The following is a 20,191-nucleotide window of genomic DNA, read 5'->3' on the forward strand; positions in this document are numbered from 1 at the left end:
ATCTTGATAATTGTCAGAAACTTCGCAAAAGAAATATCTGTTTTTTTCCGATATAATAAAGTTTTTTTAAATAATACAATGATGGTGGCAAACAGGAATACGGCCCGCCCGATGGTAAGCGGTAACCGTAGACCATGGATGCCTGTGACGTCAGCAACAGTGATTTTTCAATTGTCGCACCTGTCACCGTGGTGAAATTGGGGCCTGTTGGCTCTTAACAACACTCATGAAAAAATGTGATAAAATTAATACTTACAATACTGTCCAATTGTACTTACTTGAAGATATAAGTGGCCAAAAAATATAACTTTATACTAATAATACAATTCACATAGTATGAGGGGAGGCCTTTTAATTTATTCAGCATTGTTTGCCAAAAATATAAATTTAAAATTCGGAAGATACACACACAAACTGTGTGGCATTCACCTGGCTATCATAAGATCCATGGAGCTCAATGGGCTCGGCTCATAAATCATTGTATCTTTAGAAATGAGAACTTAGAAAACACCTTTTTTGCAAAGCATTAGGTACAAACAACAACACTCCTGACTACATCCACCGATGTACAGTTAACAGTGTGGGTGATGGTACTAACAGCAGCACTTACCTGAACATCGGTTGAACCTTTCTATCTTTGCAATAAAGGTTTACAAATATGTATGTACCTAAAACATCTGTTATAAATTCGCTAAATAAACAAATGACGTGTGACATCAACCAGGAAATCATAAAAACCGCAGAGCTTTTCAAAAAGGTTCGTAAATACAGTGCCAAGATGAATCTCCAAGAACGGACCATTCTCAAATTGATTGTTGCAAGGCATATAATATACTCGCAGAGTCGTAGAACTTTTGAAAATACAAAGACCCTGTTAACTGACAACTCGTAAACCTTAATGCAAAGAAATACGGTCCACCAGTGGTTGCTATTAGTACCTACTTGTCAATATGCCAAGTAAGTAAACAATTTTTATTGTAAGTTGCAGTCCTTTCATTGTATTTTTTTCAAAATGTATTTTTCTATAAACGAATTCGTTTTACAAATTTTTCCATCAGATCTGTTAAGAGCTCCGTGGTTTCATGGTGCCCTGATGGATTGTCACGCAATGTTTGTTTATTTTGCGAAATTAACTATTTGTTTTTCCATTGTTAGGTGAAGCTTTATTGAAATGTCACTGATAGGTAGCAAAACAATTTGCCAATCTTTATTGAAAATGAAAAGCTCATTTTGAAAAAAATGTGAAAAATACAATGAAAGGACTCTCTAATCAAGGAGCACTGTTGGTCGGTGACTACCTAACCTGTCAAAGGAGGCTATCTGCTTCTTTTTACAAGCTTTTATTTAGTTTCACCTGACCGTCGTTGTCTGTCTGTGTGTAATCAAATCTTGCAAGTTAAATTTGATCCACTTCCCGGTTTCCGATTGAGCTGAAATTTTGCATGCATGTATAAATCAGATGACAATGCAATATTATGGTACCATCGAGCTGATCTGATGATGGAGACAGGAGGTGGCCATAGGAACTCTGTGATTAAACAACAAAACCTAATTGTGTTTGGGGTTTTTAGAATGGACTCGATGAGTGTTGCCTGTGGAAAGAAAAGTACAGTCAGCGATAAAAGCTTGTACCAAAAATATTTTTTTTGCCAAAAACTTATTACAATTAATACCCACATTATTTAGACACAGTAAAACCCCTACTTAATTAATAATTGCTATATAAACAAACATTGTGTGACAAACAACCAGGACCACATGAACATAGCAGAGATCGTTTTTCGCAGGCCCAGTGAACATAAGTACGAAGGCAAGGCTAGTGGCTCCAGGATTGGTCGCTCCGGGCACCGTTTCTTTGACGTCAACGGAGCTGTACTTCGAGGTCGACGAGGACGATCCGGAATATAAGAAGATTGACCCTGAGGTAAGTGGATATCATATCATTATTCTATTTTCAATAATTTACGTATTATCTTCAAGTTATAATAACGTAAATGATTTGAAGTCAGACTGTATCGCCCAGCGCCATCTAGTAGAAATAAGGTGTTTCACTTTGTGGGTTACGTCGCGCGCAGGTGCGCTTCGTTGTAGTTTTCGGTAGTTGCTGAGCTTTGGAGGAGCTAGTTCATGTACATTTCGATAGGTGTCGCTAATTCCTTAATATTGAGCAAATATTGAGTATTTATAAGCGCAACTCAAAAGGACGAGTCTCCGCAAAGACTCCGTCGAAGAAAATAAGCGTTAATTGCGTAGTGGGTACACCACACCCATGATTTTAACATGAAGATAATGCATTTTGAAAATTTAGGTAGATAATGAGAGTACCTAGTCTGAACTGAAAAGGACTCAAGTCACTAGTGTCACTACATCTACAAAAGGCTCGGGGTCTCTAACAAGTTGCAAATGATATCGGCACCACTGATACCGGCACAAATGTTTTTACACACAAACAGTAACGCATGTCGTAATATCAATTACCAGGGTATAATAAGTACTAGGAAGCATCAGTTAGGCCAGATTGAACCGTCCGGGGCCGGACAGGCGCCCCGCGGGCCGCAACGGGACGCCATTGTCCCGCGGTCCAGGACGCCTTTGTCCGGGACAGCGGAGATGCCCCACACGCCGGTCTAGGGAGGGGCACTGTCGATAAACGCACTGTATGATTCAGGTAGTCAGTCGTAATAATATTAAATAGGACCACCTATGAGAAGTGCGATTAAAACAATTTCATTAATTTTTTTCTCATATAGTTTTATTTGAGTCAGTATTTGTTTTTAATCAAACTACGTAGTAACTCAAAAGTAATGCAGTAGCTACATACAGGACATAATACAGGTACAGTTTGAATATAACATTTCAGTATTTTATTTTAAAATAATTATAAAAAAACAGACTTTATATAGCTCTCACTTTAGCGGTTTAGCAAACAAAAATAGAAAGAAAGCTAAGTTTAACTCTAAATTAAGTATTTAAAAAATGCGTAAATTAATAAATATGTGTGTGTGAGTTCCGACTCACGACTGCAGTTTACTCCTTACAAACGATTATAAAATTTAAGATCATAACTTCCCAAATTGACAGTTGTTATTTGTTGACAATGAATAAATAGTGTTTCCATGCAGGGGATGCGCAAGATAAGTTGCACACGAAACATAACGTTACGTACCTAAAGTTTGATTTTATCCCCATACATTTTGATAACCCGGACTTATATATGAAAATCGATTCTTAAGGAGTAAACTCCAATAAACTTTAAAATCTAACATATCGATAAATCTTGCGGCCCGCACTATCATGGCGCCTCGCCGCGGGGCCGTATTGTTCGAATCCTAAGTGCCTCATATTCGGTTACCCGCCTCGCGCTATACATATCGATACGCACCCATCCCATCACTATACCATCCTACAACACTATTTTAACCCATTCAAATTTAAATCTTATGCGTTAAAGTTTAAGGTTGATTTTTGAGTGGTAAGGAAATGGTTGATACGCTTGTTTAGTATGGAAAGGGCTATCATAATTTTCAATTTTACTACTTCTTGAATACACGAGAGTTAATAAATAATCTTACAATGGCGTCGCGCCTTCGAGTTCAGTATTGTCGTGCGATAGTATTCGTAATTTATAATATTTGTTTAATAGCTATAACATTATACTTTTGTTAAAGTGAATATTTTATCGTGTGGGTTTTAGTAATGGGTTGTAATTGTCGTGTCCGGATTAACGGGGTTATTACCTGTTTACGCGTTTACTTTATTATGATTGTTAATTAATTTCGTATACGGTCATAAAATTAGATTATCATTTTACTTTTTAATATAGGGACCGTCGGTGCCCCAAATTAAATAGGTACCCAAGTTGCCATACTAATTGTATAGAAAAGTGGATACATATGCTAGGGACCGACTGTACACACGTGCAATATAACTGATATAGACGTAGTGCATAATTATTTTCCATCGTATTTTCACGGAAACGTACGAACGGGTCTTGCTATTTCAGTCAGTCTCGGTACAAAAAGTACTGAGGTTGACTGCAGTAGCATAACAAATACGAACATTTCCGAGAAAATACGATGGAAAACAACAAAAATGCACTACATCTATAATACCTACTATATTAAAACTAAATTACAGCTAGCATACACAGAAAAATATACATATTATATTATCATTTCTTTATTTAAGTAGGTACATGTCGTAAAACGACAAAGATCATTTTTTTTAGCGCAATTGCGATCATTACTTAGATAATAGTTTGAATATGTTTATTATCTTCGCTAAATAGCAAATGAATCCAACTGACCCCGTAACTACACTAAAGTAAATTACCGGCCTAAACCACAAGCGAGAGCGGGTTGGTATTATTTGATTTCTTTGTTACAAAAATCTATTTAGCTTATATTTTATTTAATCCGAATCGCATAATAATTAATCACAAGCAAAGGCTCTGATTGTCCTATAAAATGTATATACATATATATATTTTTGTAATTAGACAATTTTCAACTTTTTGATTTTATGTAGAGATTGTCTCATAAATTTGTAAAACAATCTTATTTAAAAGCTAAAAGCACCGAGCGTAGCCGTAGGTAATCTAACGAGTACAATATTGAGTGCCACGAATTAAAAACCACTTCGAACATAATAAAGAATGAGCTATGCGAAGCAGTAGATTATCTTAACTTCCTCATGCCATAACAGCATTGGATATCGTATTCATTTGCGCTATAAATTCCAAATTCAAAAACTCGTTTTGCTATGGGAATGGAGTTGACCGGTCGAAGTATTTTGTGGCAGCATAGGTTTTATCTGTCAATCTGAAAGTAATGTCAGATTTTTGTTATTGTTTTTTTTTAATTTTATGGCAGGGAGGGAAATAGATAAATTCTATGCTGGCGTTATCAACAAAACCTTTGCCGGTTACCAACGCCAGTACCTACGTCGGCTATGCATGGCGGGGCAGAAAATTTAGTTTTTTTTTTGTATTTCCTCTACCTCTACAAAATCAAAAATCCGTTTTACTTTACAGATCCTTTAAAACGCTTTGAAAATCTCTTCACGCTCTTTCCCAAGCCTCGCACCCGCACCAATACCGATTTAAAAGGTTATTTTTCATTGCAAAAACTTTAAAATGGCGTTTAAGAATCGCTTTCCGCTCACTCTCATACCTCACACCGCATTAATACCGAGTTATGTCCAAGATATTATTTACTGCGACTAATCCGACCGATTTCGACGATTGTAAATTGAATTCGTAATGGGCTATTTTATTTGTTTATGCTAATGTCCCGTTTTAATTAAACGCGGTAGAGAGGGACAAAAAACACATTCCGGTGTCGCCTGTCGATTTATTATAGCATATATCATAATTAGGACTTTGAAATATGTTTTGTTAGTTTTTCTTGAGTTTTTTTTTCTGTTGCTCTGGGTGGCATGCGTGTTTTGACTTTAATTTTGTTTGTATTAAAAGATTTACAAAAAAATCGCTACTTTATTTGGAACACTTCCTTGTTTATATACAGGATGATTCTAACTGAATATCTTAGAATGCAATGATTCATTTTTTCAATATTAATGGGTCAATAACTTTTTAAGTACATAAGAGTTAAAGTTACACCGATTATACGTCTTTTCTGTAAATATCATATAATAAATGGGTTTTAAAACTTAATTTTCTTACAAGAGTCATAATATAGCTATGTCAAACCTTCTTCTAAAAGCAGTATGAAGAAAGCGTTAATAAAAGATACACTAACTATAAACTAAGTACTTCTATTATATTGTGTACAGAAAAAAAAACTGCTTTCCGGAAAGTTTTAGACCCGAATTAATGTATGAATTTTACTTCAACATTTCCTAATCTAATTTTAGTCTAAGACTATTTCAACATTGTGATAAAACCTTAAAAATATACGTAAAAACGCGTATAAGTAGCCCCTCTAAGGTTGCTTTATGTCCATGGGAGACGGTGAACGCTTCCCATCTAGCAGCTCGTCTGCCTGTTTACTATCACATAATATATAAAAATAAAAACAATTTTAACAATAAAATAAACGTTTTAGTTAGCCGCTAGGTCTTGAATGATCCCATTCGCCGCACTTCTCTTATTACAACCCTGAGATAGTTACCATATTATTACAGTAGACTGTCCTATAATTATCTAGTTAACTGGCTGACCGCCGCGAAAAGATAGGTACAGTCGCCAGCAGCATAAATAAAGAAAAAAAATAATTTGACGACCGGTCTGGCATAGCGGGTAGTGACCCTGCCTGTGAAGCCGATGGTCCTGGGTTCGAATCCCGGTAAGGGCATTTATTTGTGTGGTGAGCACAGATCCTGAGTCATGGATGTTTTCTATGTATTTAAGTATTTGTATAATATATATATATCGTTGTCTAAGTACCCACAACTCAAGCCTTCTTGAGCTTACCGTGGGACTTAGTCAATTTGTGTAAGAATGTCCCTATAATATTTATTTATTATTTACTTATACAGGTATTATGCAACAATGTTACACAAATCGACCTAGTCCCACAGTAAGCTCAAGAAGGCTTGTGTTGGGTGTCATAAGACGACGATATGTATGTTGCAGCCATCTGGTTAAGTTAGCCAGCAAATTAGTCGCCTAGGCCGATAGAAAATCACTCAACGTTTAACAACTTGACCTATTGAAAGTCAGCTCTTTGAAAAGACGATAGATTTTATAGAGCTCTTTAAAAAGAATTATGGAAATGTTAAAAAGAAACTTATTCGATTTGTCAGTACAGAAGATTTCCTATTATAAACGCTTGCATTAGGGACCCAGTTAAAAACAAATGCCAATAGGGTATATTAGGCAAATCATCATATATATGTAGACGTAGTGACGCATATAATCATCAATGACACATGCGTCACTACGTCAATCACATGGCCTACACGTGGAAACACGACAATCGAAAGTTCGGTTTCTGCCTCTCTATCACTCTTGCTTATTCGATCGATAGAGCGAGGCAGATAAAGAAATTTCGATTTTCGCGTTTCGCGGTAAGCCACCTGTAAACGAACACCAAAGTGAAAACTTGTCAAAAAACTGTTTAAGGCCTAAGGCCTAGTATGTATAAGTTACTCTATGGTTTACTAAACAAATTAGTGCTGCACTCTGGCGGCAGAACATAGCAGTAATACTCCCTTATACTTACAGAGTTACTTGCTATGTTTTTAATGTTTTACGATCTGATATTGTCGCAAAAACCGGAATAATTTTTCCCTGCCGTCCGCTTGCGTTGTGGACAGTACCGCACAGCGCAAAAATAAATGATACGTACTTACATAAAGAACCGCACTTATAGGCCACCTAGCTCTCACGCAAGCCATGCAAATATTACGGTCCAGGTATTTAGTGGAGGCTATATGCTGGTATTCATTGAATCCTAATTAAAAGTAGAAAAAACCTCTGATCGCGGCAATTCGCAGTAATCATGAGCACTTTACTGGGGAGATTGCGGTGGTATTTACTTTAAGTGCATCGGGGTTAGTTCGAGAATACAATAAATTATTAAAAATCTTTTTATCTAAAATTATTTTTTGATACTTCTACCGTTGACTGTATTTTTCTTTCAACGGGCATGAACTAATACTGATCGAGACAATTCTAACAAACCAAAACACAATTAGGTTGCGTTGTTTTATCACAAAATTTCTATGGCCACCTTCCTACTGTGTCCATCATCATATCAGTTCGATAATAATGCATTGTCACCCAACTTACATAATATTACGTCACATATATTAGGTCATTACCTATGAAATTGGCGTTTTGTTCGGAGAATTTCAACGAAACTCGAATTTCCATACAATTAATTTTGCGGATATTTTTTTGATGGCTAATTCAAACCAAACAAAATTTTTCCAGTAATTTTTGACACCTTTAAGGTATGTTTTCAATATCTCCATTTCTTGAAAATTGGTACCATTAGAAAAATATAAGTAATTTTAATACTCGAACCGACAGCACATGAAAAGACCTATTTTCAAGGCTTAATTCTGAACACTTAACAATAAAAAATAACAATTAATTGCTGTCAAGCAGTTTGGCGAAATCATATTGTAGTTTTATTGTAATTGTGTATGTACTTTTGTAAAAAAAAAAAAACTAGGATCAGACTTATATCTATGAACAAAAACGCCAATTTCATAGGTAAGGACCCAATATATGAAGTTTCAGCTCAATCGAATAAGGGGTCTAATTTAGCTGCAAGATTTGACGCGAACATACGTACAATGCTAGTTAGATAAAAGCTTGTAAAACGCGTATGACGTCACCCAATTTGAAAGACCTATTACCTTAAAATAAGGGCAGTGTTAATAAGACAGAGTAGGTACATGGGAGTAGAGAGAGGCAAGGTACTCCGATAAATCTTCGGGTTCATCAAAGCCATTTGCTGCAGAAAGTAGCTGTAGGTGTACGTGTGCTGCTGTGACATTCAAACCCAAGTAGCTTCATTTTGAACTATACCTACCTATTTTGATAAAGCATTCAATGCTTGATGCTTTGTAATTCGACACGTGCATGTGTCGAATATACAATTAAACGAATGCAATAGGTATAAGGGAAAATATCTTATTTTGTGACTTCAGAATCCAATCCGTATTCTTTCTACATAACCAAATTACCTCAATGCACCGCACCTTATTTATTTATAATATATCCATGACATTATGTTTTAAACTGGAATTGAATGTGAATCGGATTCAAGCAGTTTTATACTTACACATAATTTGCAGTTCAACTAGGTGCAGTTGGCGTTATAAATATGGACACATAAATATGTATAATATCTTTCCAATAGTAAAATTTAATACCACACGACCACTTCTTTAAAACTATCCTGGAGGGGCGGATAGGACGCAAGCGGGGAAGAGGAAAACCCAGACGCAGCTTTTTGGAGCAAGTGAAAGAAAAAGTAGGGCCAGGTCGTGTCGTATCAAAAAGTCAAAGAGCTGGCGCAAGATAGGGAAAGCTGGAAGATACTCCACCGACCAGAGAATAAGTTAATGATGATGAGTAAAATTTATCACTACACTTTATAAAACAAAGTCCCCAGCCGCGTCTGTCTGTTTGTGTGTTTGTTCGCGATAAATTCAAAAAGTACTGAACGGATTTTCATGCGGTTTTCACTTATCAATAGAGTGACTCTATAGGAAGGTTTAGGTGTATAATTTGCTAACCCGTGCGAAACCGGGGCGGGTTGCTAGTTAAACTTAATTAGAAATGCCATATATAATACCAATTGGCATTCGGCCACATCCACATATCATAAAAAAGTAAAGTTTGAGATTAGATAAAATCGGGCTAACTAGGATATCATAGCATTGTTCTCACGCACTACCATATCATAAATAAACATATTACCACTGACAGCTCCCGTATACCTGACACGTGTCCGAACTTGACATACCATTTATAATACCCCAATTTAAAATAACCCAATTTCAATCCTAAACCTTTTTAATAAGGTCTAATTTCAATTGGTTTCGAGAGTTTTTATTTAGTCTACCTGTCGTTTGTGCGTCAATTTTATGTGAGATTTGTGGATAAGGTTGTTTTGATTTTGACTTTCTATTTCTGAGTATGGGTATCGAATTCATGTATTAAGTTATTTTTTAAACACGGTGGTAATTAAACAAGAGTCCAACCCGCCTTCGGTAACCCGTCATAGGGAATATAGGGATCGTCAAAATATAAAATCGAACGATAAAATAAATATTGTATTTTGCAATTAGAGTTGCATCTAATTTTTTTTTTATTGATTATCCCACTCCTAATTGATTGTCTCACTGCTGGGCAAAGGCCTGTCCCCTTGACTTTCGCGACTCCCGATTTGGTGTTTTAATAATAGGTACATATCAAAACAAATACGTAATCTTGCTTAGAAAAGTAAAGAAATATTTTAATAATTTGTTGTTTTAAACATTTAGTTAAAGAAAATTGTAATAAATAAGCACTGATTGAATTATATTTAGTCATCATTATCAGCGTTAATATAACTTTAGTAGGTACGCGGGTCCAATTGAAGTTTGCATACAATTAGATGGCTTACTGATAGTTAAGACTGTACTGTGAGACTTTGGAAGCGATCAGAATACACCCGAGGTTAGGCGCCAGATGGGGATAAACCCCCGCTGCGCGATAGGCATCGGTTCAACCACGGATCCCGAATTCCGATTGCGCGGCGCGGGCGCACGCGAGGCGAATTATTGGTCGCCACTGTAAAATTACTACAAAATTGACTTTTTTTGACTTGAATTGACAAAAGGGTTCTTTCACAAGTCCTTGAGAACCATAAATCCAAGCTTCTGGAAAAATGTATTAAACTTAAAATATTTGGCAGTTTTATGCAGTCACGTCTGTTTACCTATTAAGAGTAACGTACGCTAATTTGCCACTATCGTGGTATTCAAAAAAGTTTTATCCATTACGAGTATCGGTAGCGACGTTAGCAGTACTTTTTAATGTCGATCAAGACATGAAATCTCGTTTCAAGCAGTGCGTGTTTGAAATATGGAAACAGACGTAGGGTGAAGCTATAGGCGAGCGTAATTTTGTGACTTGTACGCTGCGTACTCAGTGGCGGATTTGCCCTAAGGCCCAGTAGGCCCGGACCTAGAACGGCAAGATATTACGGGCGGCAGCAAGGCGGCAGTCTATATACACAGGTGCTGAGAAAGGGGCAGCTAGTAGTTACTACAGGACCTAGGGCGGCAAACATTGCAAATCCGCCACTGTGCATACTTTCAGCTGCAGAAATTCTAATTGTATGTCGGCAGACAACTCACTTTGCGTCGCCGTGTGAACTAAACAGGCGTTTTGTATGAAACCGAATGCACCCGAAATTAAGCAGACGAAATTACGCGACTCACAACTCAAAAATTTACGCTGTCTGGTTTCACCCTTACCCTGGTTCTTTGAGTCTGCAACTTGTCGTCCATAGGAATGACATTATATCGATGTGTCGCTCGCTTTTTGTCTCTCCAATGCAGATTTTTATCGCGTCTGTTAAAGTTAACTAGATATATTCCACCCACTCTGTTACCTGACAAGAGCTCAACCTTATTTACAAGGGCATAAGGTCCAAAAATAGTCAGTTTTATGTAGATCGTAAATTCTACGGTTCGTTATAGTTACGACACGTCTTGTTCCGATCAGTCGTAAAGTTTTTATGTCACAGTTTTATATTTTGTCTTATTGAGGGAATAGTATTAAATTTAATTAAATACACAGTGCTTAACGCGGTAAATGATAGTGTCGTTTGTTATGTTTACTTTTATAGCGTATTTTAAGATCTATTTTATTCTCGAAACACTCGTTGTCATTAAGTCATTTCTTGATTGAATTTAAAATCCCATTCAACTATTAGAAGGAATCTTTGTTACTAAGCCCCTTTTTGACAAACATCACACAAATCATTCCTATGACACCATAAAAAGTATGTACTAAAAATGTATAAATACAATAAATAATTACGTCTTAGATATTTTCTATAATTCGAATCTACTTGGTAAACTCATACTCGTAGTTCTGTTTATCCCAAAATTTGCCTAAAACTTCCGAAAAGCCCCACACGATGTTGCCTCCATTCCAATTTCCTCATCCTCCAGGCCCCATTTGACTTGACATTCGTAACATAAGTGAAATATTTGTTGGTTATAAATCAGGGGTACCTCTTAATTAGTCACCACACACGGCGGGCGCGTTAGATAATTACCAGGCTCGCATACCGTGGCGAAAGTATGTAATTTTGTTAAAAATCCTAAATGACATGCCTACGAAACACGAGAAAAATAATGTGCGCTCTTAAAATTACATCATGGGCAATCAAGGTTGGGGTAAATTAGCAATGGTAGGACATCTCTCGATTCCTTAAAGAAGCCCACTGATTACCAGTTCGCCGGACGATATCAGCCTGTCAGTTGAACGCAAAATTTGACAGCTCCGAACAACTCACAGGCTGATATCGTCCGCTTAATACCTTTGTAACGAAAAATCAAGCCAAATTGGCTCCGACCTAATCAAAGCTATGTTTTGTGAACTATCAGTGCTATCACTGAAACTTTCTAGATCTAGTTTCATGACCTAGGTAAGCTACTTATATTAATGATCAATGAATGACGTTTCGATACTTTCGATCCCTTTGCAGCACTCGCGTTTTCCAAATTTTTATAGCATTAAGAGAGAAGTCACTAGGCGTCACGTGATTGCTTCCAATTGTTTGTAAATAAACTTAAGTTCACTTTTTGTCAAGAAATGCGCTTGCACAACCATTCAGAATAAACTCGTCCCGAGGGATCTAAACGCGGGGCGGAACCGCCTAATTGCCCCGCCGAGACGGTCATGTGTTGCTGGTTAGGAAGGAAGGAAGCTCCCGAGAGATGGAAAAAAATAACAAAATGGTAATGGCGTGTGAGATACTTTTTTATGTAACCTGTTGGGTTGTGAATATTTGAGGACAAATTTAAACAGAAATCTTTGTAGTCTAAATTAGTCACTGCCCGCGACTGCGTCCGCGTAGGAATCGTTAAACTGCTGCCGCTCTAAGGCCGCGTTTCCACCAGAGGTGCGAACCAATTGAATCACTTCATTTAACTTTCCTCGCTCAGTGTGAAGTGATTCTATTGGTTCTTACTTAACAAATACATCCCTCGCTACGCCTCCTCGCACATCTCTGGTGGAAACGCAAACTTATACATCTGTCGGCGACTGTATCAGGCCTAGCGATTTTTCGTGCAGACAGAAATAGATTATTGATTATTTCCAAATACCATTTGACCTTAAAACTAACTTAAAAGTTAAATGAATGTTTCCATCAGTTGCGAGATCACATGATACCTATGATTCTAATCGCCTAGCGAGTCCTGAGTTTAAGGGAACCATTATGAATTCCTACGCATATTTGTCGGGCCCTAACCAAGTAATAATCGTTAGTAGAAAACGCCAAATTAACTTAAATAATACAGTAGGGCTAAGATACTCGGCTCTTTGTCATTTGTCACCATGCCTGTCACGTTCTAACAAATATGTAAGTGTGAAAGTGACGCATTGCATGACAAGTGTTAAAATGCGACCGTGATATAGGTACAGGTATATGAAAACGATGACGTGATTTGTCGTCGCATTTGTCACACCGGTACATGCCTATATATGGCTAGGGTCTGGTTGTCACGGATCGATCGGATCGCTCAAGTGTACGCAATAGTAACACGAGATGCCTCGTGCTTCGAAGTCGAGTCCTGACCGCAAAGTTTGCTCACGCGATGAACTTGTCTCGTTCTGAGAAATTTTGATACGATGTTATATGCTGCATACACGCTATCTTTGTTAAATTTTTAATAGGTATACTTATAGGAGATTAAGTTTAGTATTTTGCAGGGCAATAATCATGGCCTAAATTTATTCAAAGATTAATAAATTACTTAACTACGTATTTTAGTGTTTCTACAAGAAGCATAGGTACGATTAAATTAGTAATGTATACTACATATTAGCTCATTGAGGGCGTTAATAGAAAAATATCGAAACATCTCCAACGATTCTTGATTAATATAAGTGCCCTGTTTTAAATATTTTAATATGTTAGAATCGCAAATGAGTTTTCTAATTAAAATTGTTCCCTTACGTCTGGATGGTCAAGTTGTAATATTTGATCAGTAAACTAAACAAGACCAGGTTCCGAGTCTAGTCCGCCAACGCAAAATGCTTTTAATTATGCTTTGCTATTTGTAGTTATTTATCAATAATGGTTCATCTATATTCAAAAAATGATATTAAACTAGCATGTTTACTATCAATGTGTTTTTCATGATTCCCTTTCATTAAAGCATACTATTCTTGGCGTCCAAAGGGTATATTTAAATATAAATATCCTGTGTATATTCCGTTATTCCAGCGATTATTCATAACGCGAAGCCACAACGACTATTAGACACAATCGTGATGCCGTCTCGCTACCAAACAGTCATATCCTCAGTCATGATGTACATCTACATATATTGTTTTTTTTTTGTCTCAGAAAAACTAGTTAAGTTTGATCTTCAATTCATTACAGCTGATATACAACTTGGGGTCAAATATGACTGGTAATTAGAAGCGATGCGCTCTGTGGATACTTGGAAAGTTAGATGCCGACCGCCGCCGAATATTGATGCATTAAAAGGCGCGTTAAATCGTACATTTTTTTATCGCGGCGCCGACATAGCGACACGTACCACCAAACAATGGGACGATAAACTACCGCGCGCGATATCAAAATAAAGTCATCTCACACGTGATAAGAAAACCATCAAATATGCTAAATGTTCTCGGAATCGCTTTTCGAAAATCGTGTGAGATATTCCCGTATGAATTTCTCACAGAATTTGCTTTTACAATTTGACGTTTTGTACACCGACTGCAAGTAAAGTAATACTTGGAACTTTATTTGCATCTACTTGTCAAGCGTTTGTAAATAAGTAGACTACTGGCTTTGATCCGCGACTTCGTATGCGTTAACCTGTTAAACGTACTCGTATACAAAATATACTACCCATTTAATCCATGGGATGTATTCTGGAATAAGAAGTATGTATGTCGTGGTATGGTTGACGAAATATAATTTGCACCGACTCCCGAAGAACTTTTATGTCGAATACGACACAATACCTACGAATCAATCGGTGCAATTTATGTTTTGTCGATCATAATCCAGGTTATAAAAGTACTAGTGTCTTATCTTGTACAGTCGTCCGTTTTTAAACTACATTTCGATGAAGAAGGACCAATCGTCGATGTATGTTCCGCGTTTAATTCATTCATAAGATAAATATCTGCCATTCCCTGCAATCTGATCATACATTATCTATCATCGTTGACGTTGACACTAGCTTTTCCCTCAAACAAATCATTCACAGACAAGCGTTGTCAGGAGGAATGTTAGCGGGCTCAGGCCACCCGCTGCGCGCCCTGCGGCACCCACGAGGCGAGAGGCCAGAGTACATGGCGAAATTGCGTACTAACAGCAACAATATCCTCTGATCATCGATGGACCTTAGGTCTTTGTAATAAGGTTTCCGTATTATCAGTTGACGTGACAAAATAACCTTCGCAACGTAACGATGACTTCTGAAATGCGATCTTAGGTTTGATTTGAATCGTAATGGTAGTTATCTCAAGCGGATCTTATTGAGCAAGATTCTACGAGTACTTGTTAACGTTTTAGCACAAATATTTTGAGAGAATTCATGTATGAGGGTGAATCAACTTTATCTTGTCGCTCGTCGCCATGATTACGAATCCTTGGTCAATCTTTTAATCGTAGTTTTATGGCATTTAAATTAACCAAAGATTCATTTTTGTGGTACTTATAAACCTTTTCCACAATGAGCTAATCTTACAAGAGTTCTTTTAACAAACTGTGCTACTATTTTTGAGTGGGTGATGAGACAGAATAACAACAAGAAATATTTGATTCATCCGAATATAAAACAATAAAAAATTGTCCGGCTAACGGAAAATGATTCGATGAGCGAGCGAATTTTTGTCTCACCGAAGATGTAACTCGTATTCATTGAAAACAAAATATTTTGATAGTTTGCCGCTAAATAAAAATAAGTAGATGTTGTACAGTCGCCTTCGGATATATCGGAGCGGCCAAGGTGCTCAACAATATCTGAACATGCACTTTAACGACTTAATAATAAAGACTTTGTTCGGATACATATTTGTAAACGCCTTAGCCGCTGTGATATGTCTGCCGGCGGCTGTACTGAATCTATACATTACCGATACCTGCTTTTAAATAAACCAAATGACTACCGTATTGCTCACTCCACAAATCAATCATGTATTTAATGAGACGATCTTTGAAGTACAGAACGTGCTCATCTATTACAGTCGGACGTTATACCGGGTTCTTTCTTACTCATTACTTATTATTAAAAGTAGCTACCGTTACTGTGTGGTTGGGTTTGGAAGATTTAGATAGGTTTATGAAGTTTTCATAGAAATCAATCGATTTTATTGGTTTAATATTTATATCTAGACGTTTATAGCTCAAAAACTTGTCTTACATTTCACTTACGTTCAGAGACCGTTATCGGTATTCTGACTACCGGTTTTAATTGAGGTATTACCGGTTAAAATTGAATTTTGGTATTTATTTCGCTAAAGCTCCGAATAGAGGTATAACAATACCGGTATTCAAGAATATGATCGGTTTAGCCAGTTGACATCGAATACTTACCTCTATTTGATATTTTAATCCTAAAGCTATTACCTGTCGGTGTCAACATACTCGAGTGTTTGTTTCTGCAAAAATGTGTGGTGTTTGCCGTATCGTTTAAATGTAAGAATATTTTGCACTTTGAAATTACGTTTCCATGTGCAAGTGCGGATTTTTTCCAAAAAGTTGGAAAAGTTCTCGATAATTTCAGGACGATCTCTGACGAGCCCCAAGCGAAGCTTTTAAACGAATGCCCTACAACTCCTACAAGCACGTGCTGCATATACACCTAATTCAAACTGTTAGTAACAGAATAATTCAAAGACAAAGTGGGCTCGACGAATAAAAGGGAATTTAAAGAACAGTACCTGGTCTATGAGAATATTTACTTGGCAATCCCACGGAGAGCGGGCCCGCTGAACTTGTAAAAATCTTCTTTCTCATAAAGTCTGTCACTGTCGGTATAACTATGATGCTGAAGGCAGAAGAGACTGGTTTTTTGAGTTTAAACAAATTCATTCCAAGGGGACGCGTAGTCGGCCATTACCGCCATTGTCGAAAGTAAAGGTTTTTTTTTAATCTAAAAGTGACTGAATGAAGTTTCGAATGACGGATATCCGGTAAAAAGAAAGAATGTAAATTTGAAGTACAATGTTGCTAGAACAAATAATATATTCCTAAACATACTGCCCGGGAAGAAATCTCTAAGATTTCTTAAAACATGAATACGAATTATCAGCTATATAAAACTTAAAAGAGAAGTACACTATTCCTTAAAACTAGATATGAAATTTATTTGACTATGTAACAATCAGTGCTGGTAAGGAAGAGGACAAAGTTTAGATACAGGGCGAACTAAATTATTGCCAGTACTAGTCTTTAAAGTGGCTACGCGTGCTATGCCATCTCGTCCTGGCGACAAAGAGACTATGCGCGCTAACTTCCAACAGTAAGGAGTTGTGTTCTCGTTCATAATGAGTACGATGTCATTTACCTTTAGGTTTTCAGATGGTTTGAACCACTTATTACGACCTTGCAAGTGATGCAAATATTCTACATTGAAACGACGCCAGAACTGTTGAGTTAAATTTTGAAGAAGTTGCCACCGAGACAGTCTATTCATTTTTTCATTTTGTATGTCATATTCTGGTAATGAAACCATGTTATCTCCTATGAGAAAATGGGCTGGTGTTAGTACGTCAATCTCATCAATGTCGTCAGAAATTGGACATAAAGGTCTAGAATTCAAAATCGACTCAACTTTACAAAATACACTGCTTAATTCCTCGAAAGTAAGAACAGTTTCACCCAGAATGCGCCTTAATAGTAATTTAGACGATCTTACGGTCGATTCCCAAAGTCCTCCCATACTTGGAGCAGAAGGAGGGTTGAAATGCCACTTAAGCTGATGTTTGAGAAAGTAGTTTTGTACATCAGATTCAACGGTGCACCGCTTCAAAAAAGAATAAAGTTCTTTTAGGTAATTGTTTGCTCCAACGAAATTGGTGCCACAATCAGAGAAGACATCAGAGCACCATCCTCGTCTACTAATAAACCGAGTAAGACAGGCTAAGAAACAATCTGTAGAGAGATCCGATACTAGTTCCAAATGGCACGCCTTCGTGACCATGCAGACAAATATGCACAAATAAGCCTTCGTGATTGGAGCACGTTTTAACTTAGATGTCTTTATTAGGAAAGGACCTGCATAGTCTACTCCAACTTTTGAGAATGGTCTACAAGGCGTGACTCTTGATGGAGGTAAATCAGCCATTAAATAATCAGCAGGTTTAGGATTAGCCTTAAAGCATTTGTGACATTTACGTATGAGTCGTTTAATGACAGTCCGAGCCGATAAAATCCAAAATTGCTTACGCAGTAATGACAGCAGCACGGGCACTCCCACATGCAAGTACAATTCGTGATAATAGTTTATCAACAAAATTGTCAAATGATGGGATTTCGGAAGGATGACTGGGTGTTTCCGTTGTGAGGACAAGTTTGTATACTTCAGTCTTCCTAACACTCGCAGAAACCCCTCTGAGTCAATAAAAGGAGTCAGTTTTCGAAAGTTAGTCCGGTGAGGTAACCCACGTTGCACTAATTTTATTTCCGTGGCGAAAACTGAACTTTGGACAATTTTTATTAACGAGTATAGGGCGTTACGCCATTCGACGCAAGTCAATGGACCCACTCGTTTTGAAGTAGGATTCTTCAAATTATGAACAAATCGAAGACAGTATCCGTGGACCTTCACGAGCTTGTGAAGGGAACTGTATTTTAACATGAAATCTGTCGCATCTACCTCACAAGAAACCTTGTTCACGTGGGCAGTAGATATCACGTCCTCCTCAGGATCCGGAGAAATCGTTTTTCGCGCAACGGTATCTTCGGATGGCCAGGTATCTGGCGCTTGCTTAAGCCAAGGTGGACCCCACCAAAGAGGATGTGAGCCAAGCTCCGAGGGCATCAAACCTCGGGAGGCAGCGTCTGCAGGATTCATTGAAGATGGTACATGTCTCCAGAAAGAAGGAGACGTGTTCGCTAATATTTGAGAAACTCGGTTTCCCTCAAACATTTTGAGCTGATAAACAGGTGTGCGAATCCATGACAATGCAATGCTCGAGTCAGACCAGATTACAATGTCGTGGGCAACATTAATCAGTCCTGAAGAATGTTTGGCAAGTTTAGACGCTAGCAGGGCTCCACAAAGTTCCAGCCTCGGAATTGTCATTTTTGTCTGTAACGGCGAAACTTTACTCTTTGATAAGAGTAAGTGGACCTCCACTTCACCATTGATCCTCTCGACACGAAGGTAAACCACTGCAGCGTAACCCTTGAGGGACGCATCTGAAAATGCGTGAAGAGAAAATTTATTGCCATCAGTAGGCAAGACAAATCTGCTTAATTTAATGTCAGATAAGCTATGGAACTCCCCTATAAAAGAAAGCCACTGAGCCTGTTCATCATCAGGTAAGGGGTCGTCCCAGCCGATCCCTAAAAGCCACAACCGTTGCATGAAAGCCTTGGCCGAGAATACAATTGGCATCAACCAGCCACAAGGGTCATATATGCAAGCTATGTTAGCAAGCACGGCACGTTTAGTCATTCCTGTGTTGGAAATTCTGCTATGATACATGAACACATCAGATGTAGGGTTCCATTTTACACCGAGCACCTTTACAGACCCTTCATTTTGAGGATCAAATGACAATGGTCCTTCACGGACGTCGTCAAGCAAATCAATTAAAAATTCATTGCTATTGCTCGACCACTTTCGCAGTTCGAAACACCCTTGACCAAGGACGTCGATCAGTTCAGCTCTCACCTTTCGAGCTGTGTCAAGATCAGGAGCTCCCGTCACTATGTCATCAACAAAAATTTGATCTGACAAAATTTGACTAGCGACAGGGTGTGAGGTCTTGGTCTCCTCTGCCAATTTCAAGATACACCTCATAGCGAGGAACGGACTTGAGGAGACTCCGAACGTGACCGTCCTCAAACGAAATTCTCTAATGGGATCATCAGTGTGTTGACGCCAGAGAATTCTTTGATAGTCACGATCGTCCGGGTGCACAAGTACTTGTCTGTACATACCCTTGATGTCACAAGTGAATGCGACAGGCTGAAGACGAAAACGTGTAAGTATGTCTACTATGTTACGCTGAAGTTTGGGACCAACGTGCAGAACGTTGTTCAAAGACACGCCCGTAGAAGAGGGCATAGACGCATCAAAGACTGGCCTACACTTTGTAGTGGATGAAGACTCTTTTATCACAGCATGGTGGCTAAGGTAATATTTACCACTACCCGGAGGGTCAAAGACAGGCTCCATATGATTCTCGTCCAGATATTCTTGAAACACGTTACTATAGTCTGCCTTGAGTTTAGGATCTCTTTTAAATCTCCTCTCAAGACTTAAAAGTCTCCGGGCGGCCAATTCACGACTATCA

At 37.8% G+C, this 20,191-nt stretch overlaps 1 protein-coding gene across 1 annotated transcript in view; it reads left to right on the forward strand.

The window, feature by feature from the left end:
* The window catches only part of LOC134795192 (neurobeachin-like), an 868,575-nt gene that overhangs the window by 660,706 nt on the left and 187,678 nt on the right, over positions 1-20,191 (forward strand). Inside the window, exon 39 of the mRNA XM_063767022.1 lies at positions 1,788-1,924. Within this exon, the coding sequence (XP_063623092.1) occupies positions 1,788-1,924 (137 nt within the window). The remainder of the gene's footprint in view (positions 1-1,787; positions 1,925-20,191) is intronic.

This window comes from Cydia splendana, chromosome 11 (assembly GCF_910591565.1).
Source record: "Cydia splendana chromosome 11, ilCydSple1.2, whole genome shotgun sequence".
Taxonomy (NCBI): domain Eukaryota; kingdom Metazoa; phylum Arthropoda; class Insecta; order Lepidoptera; family Tortricidae; genus Cydia; species Cydia splendana.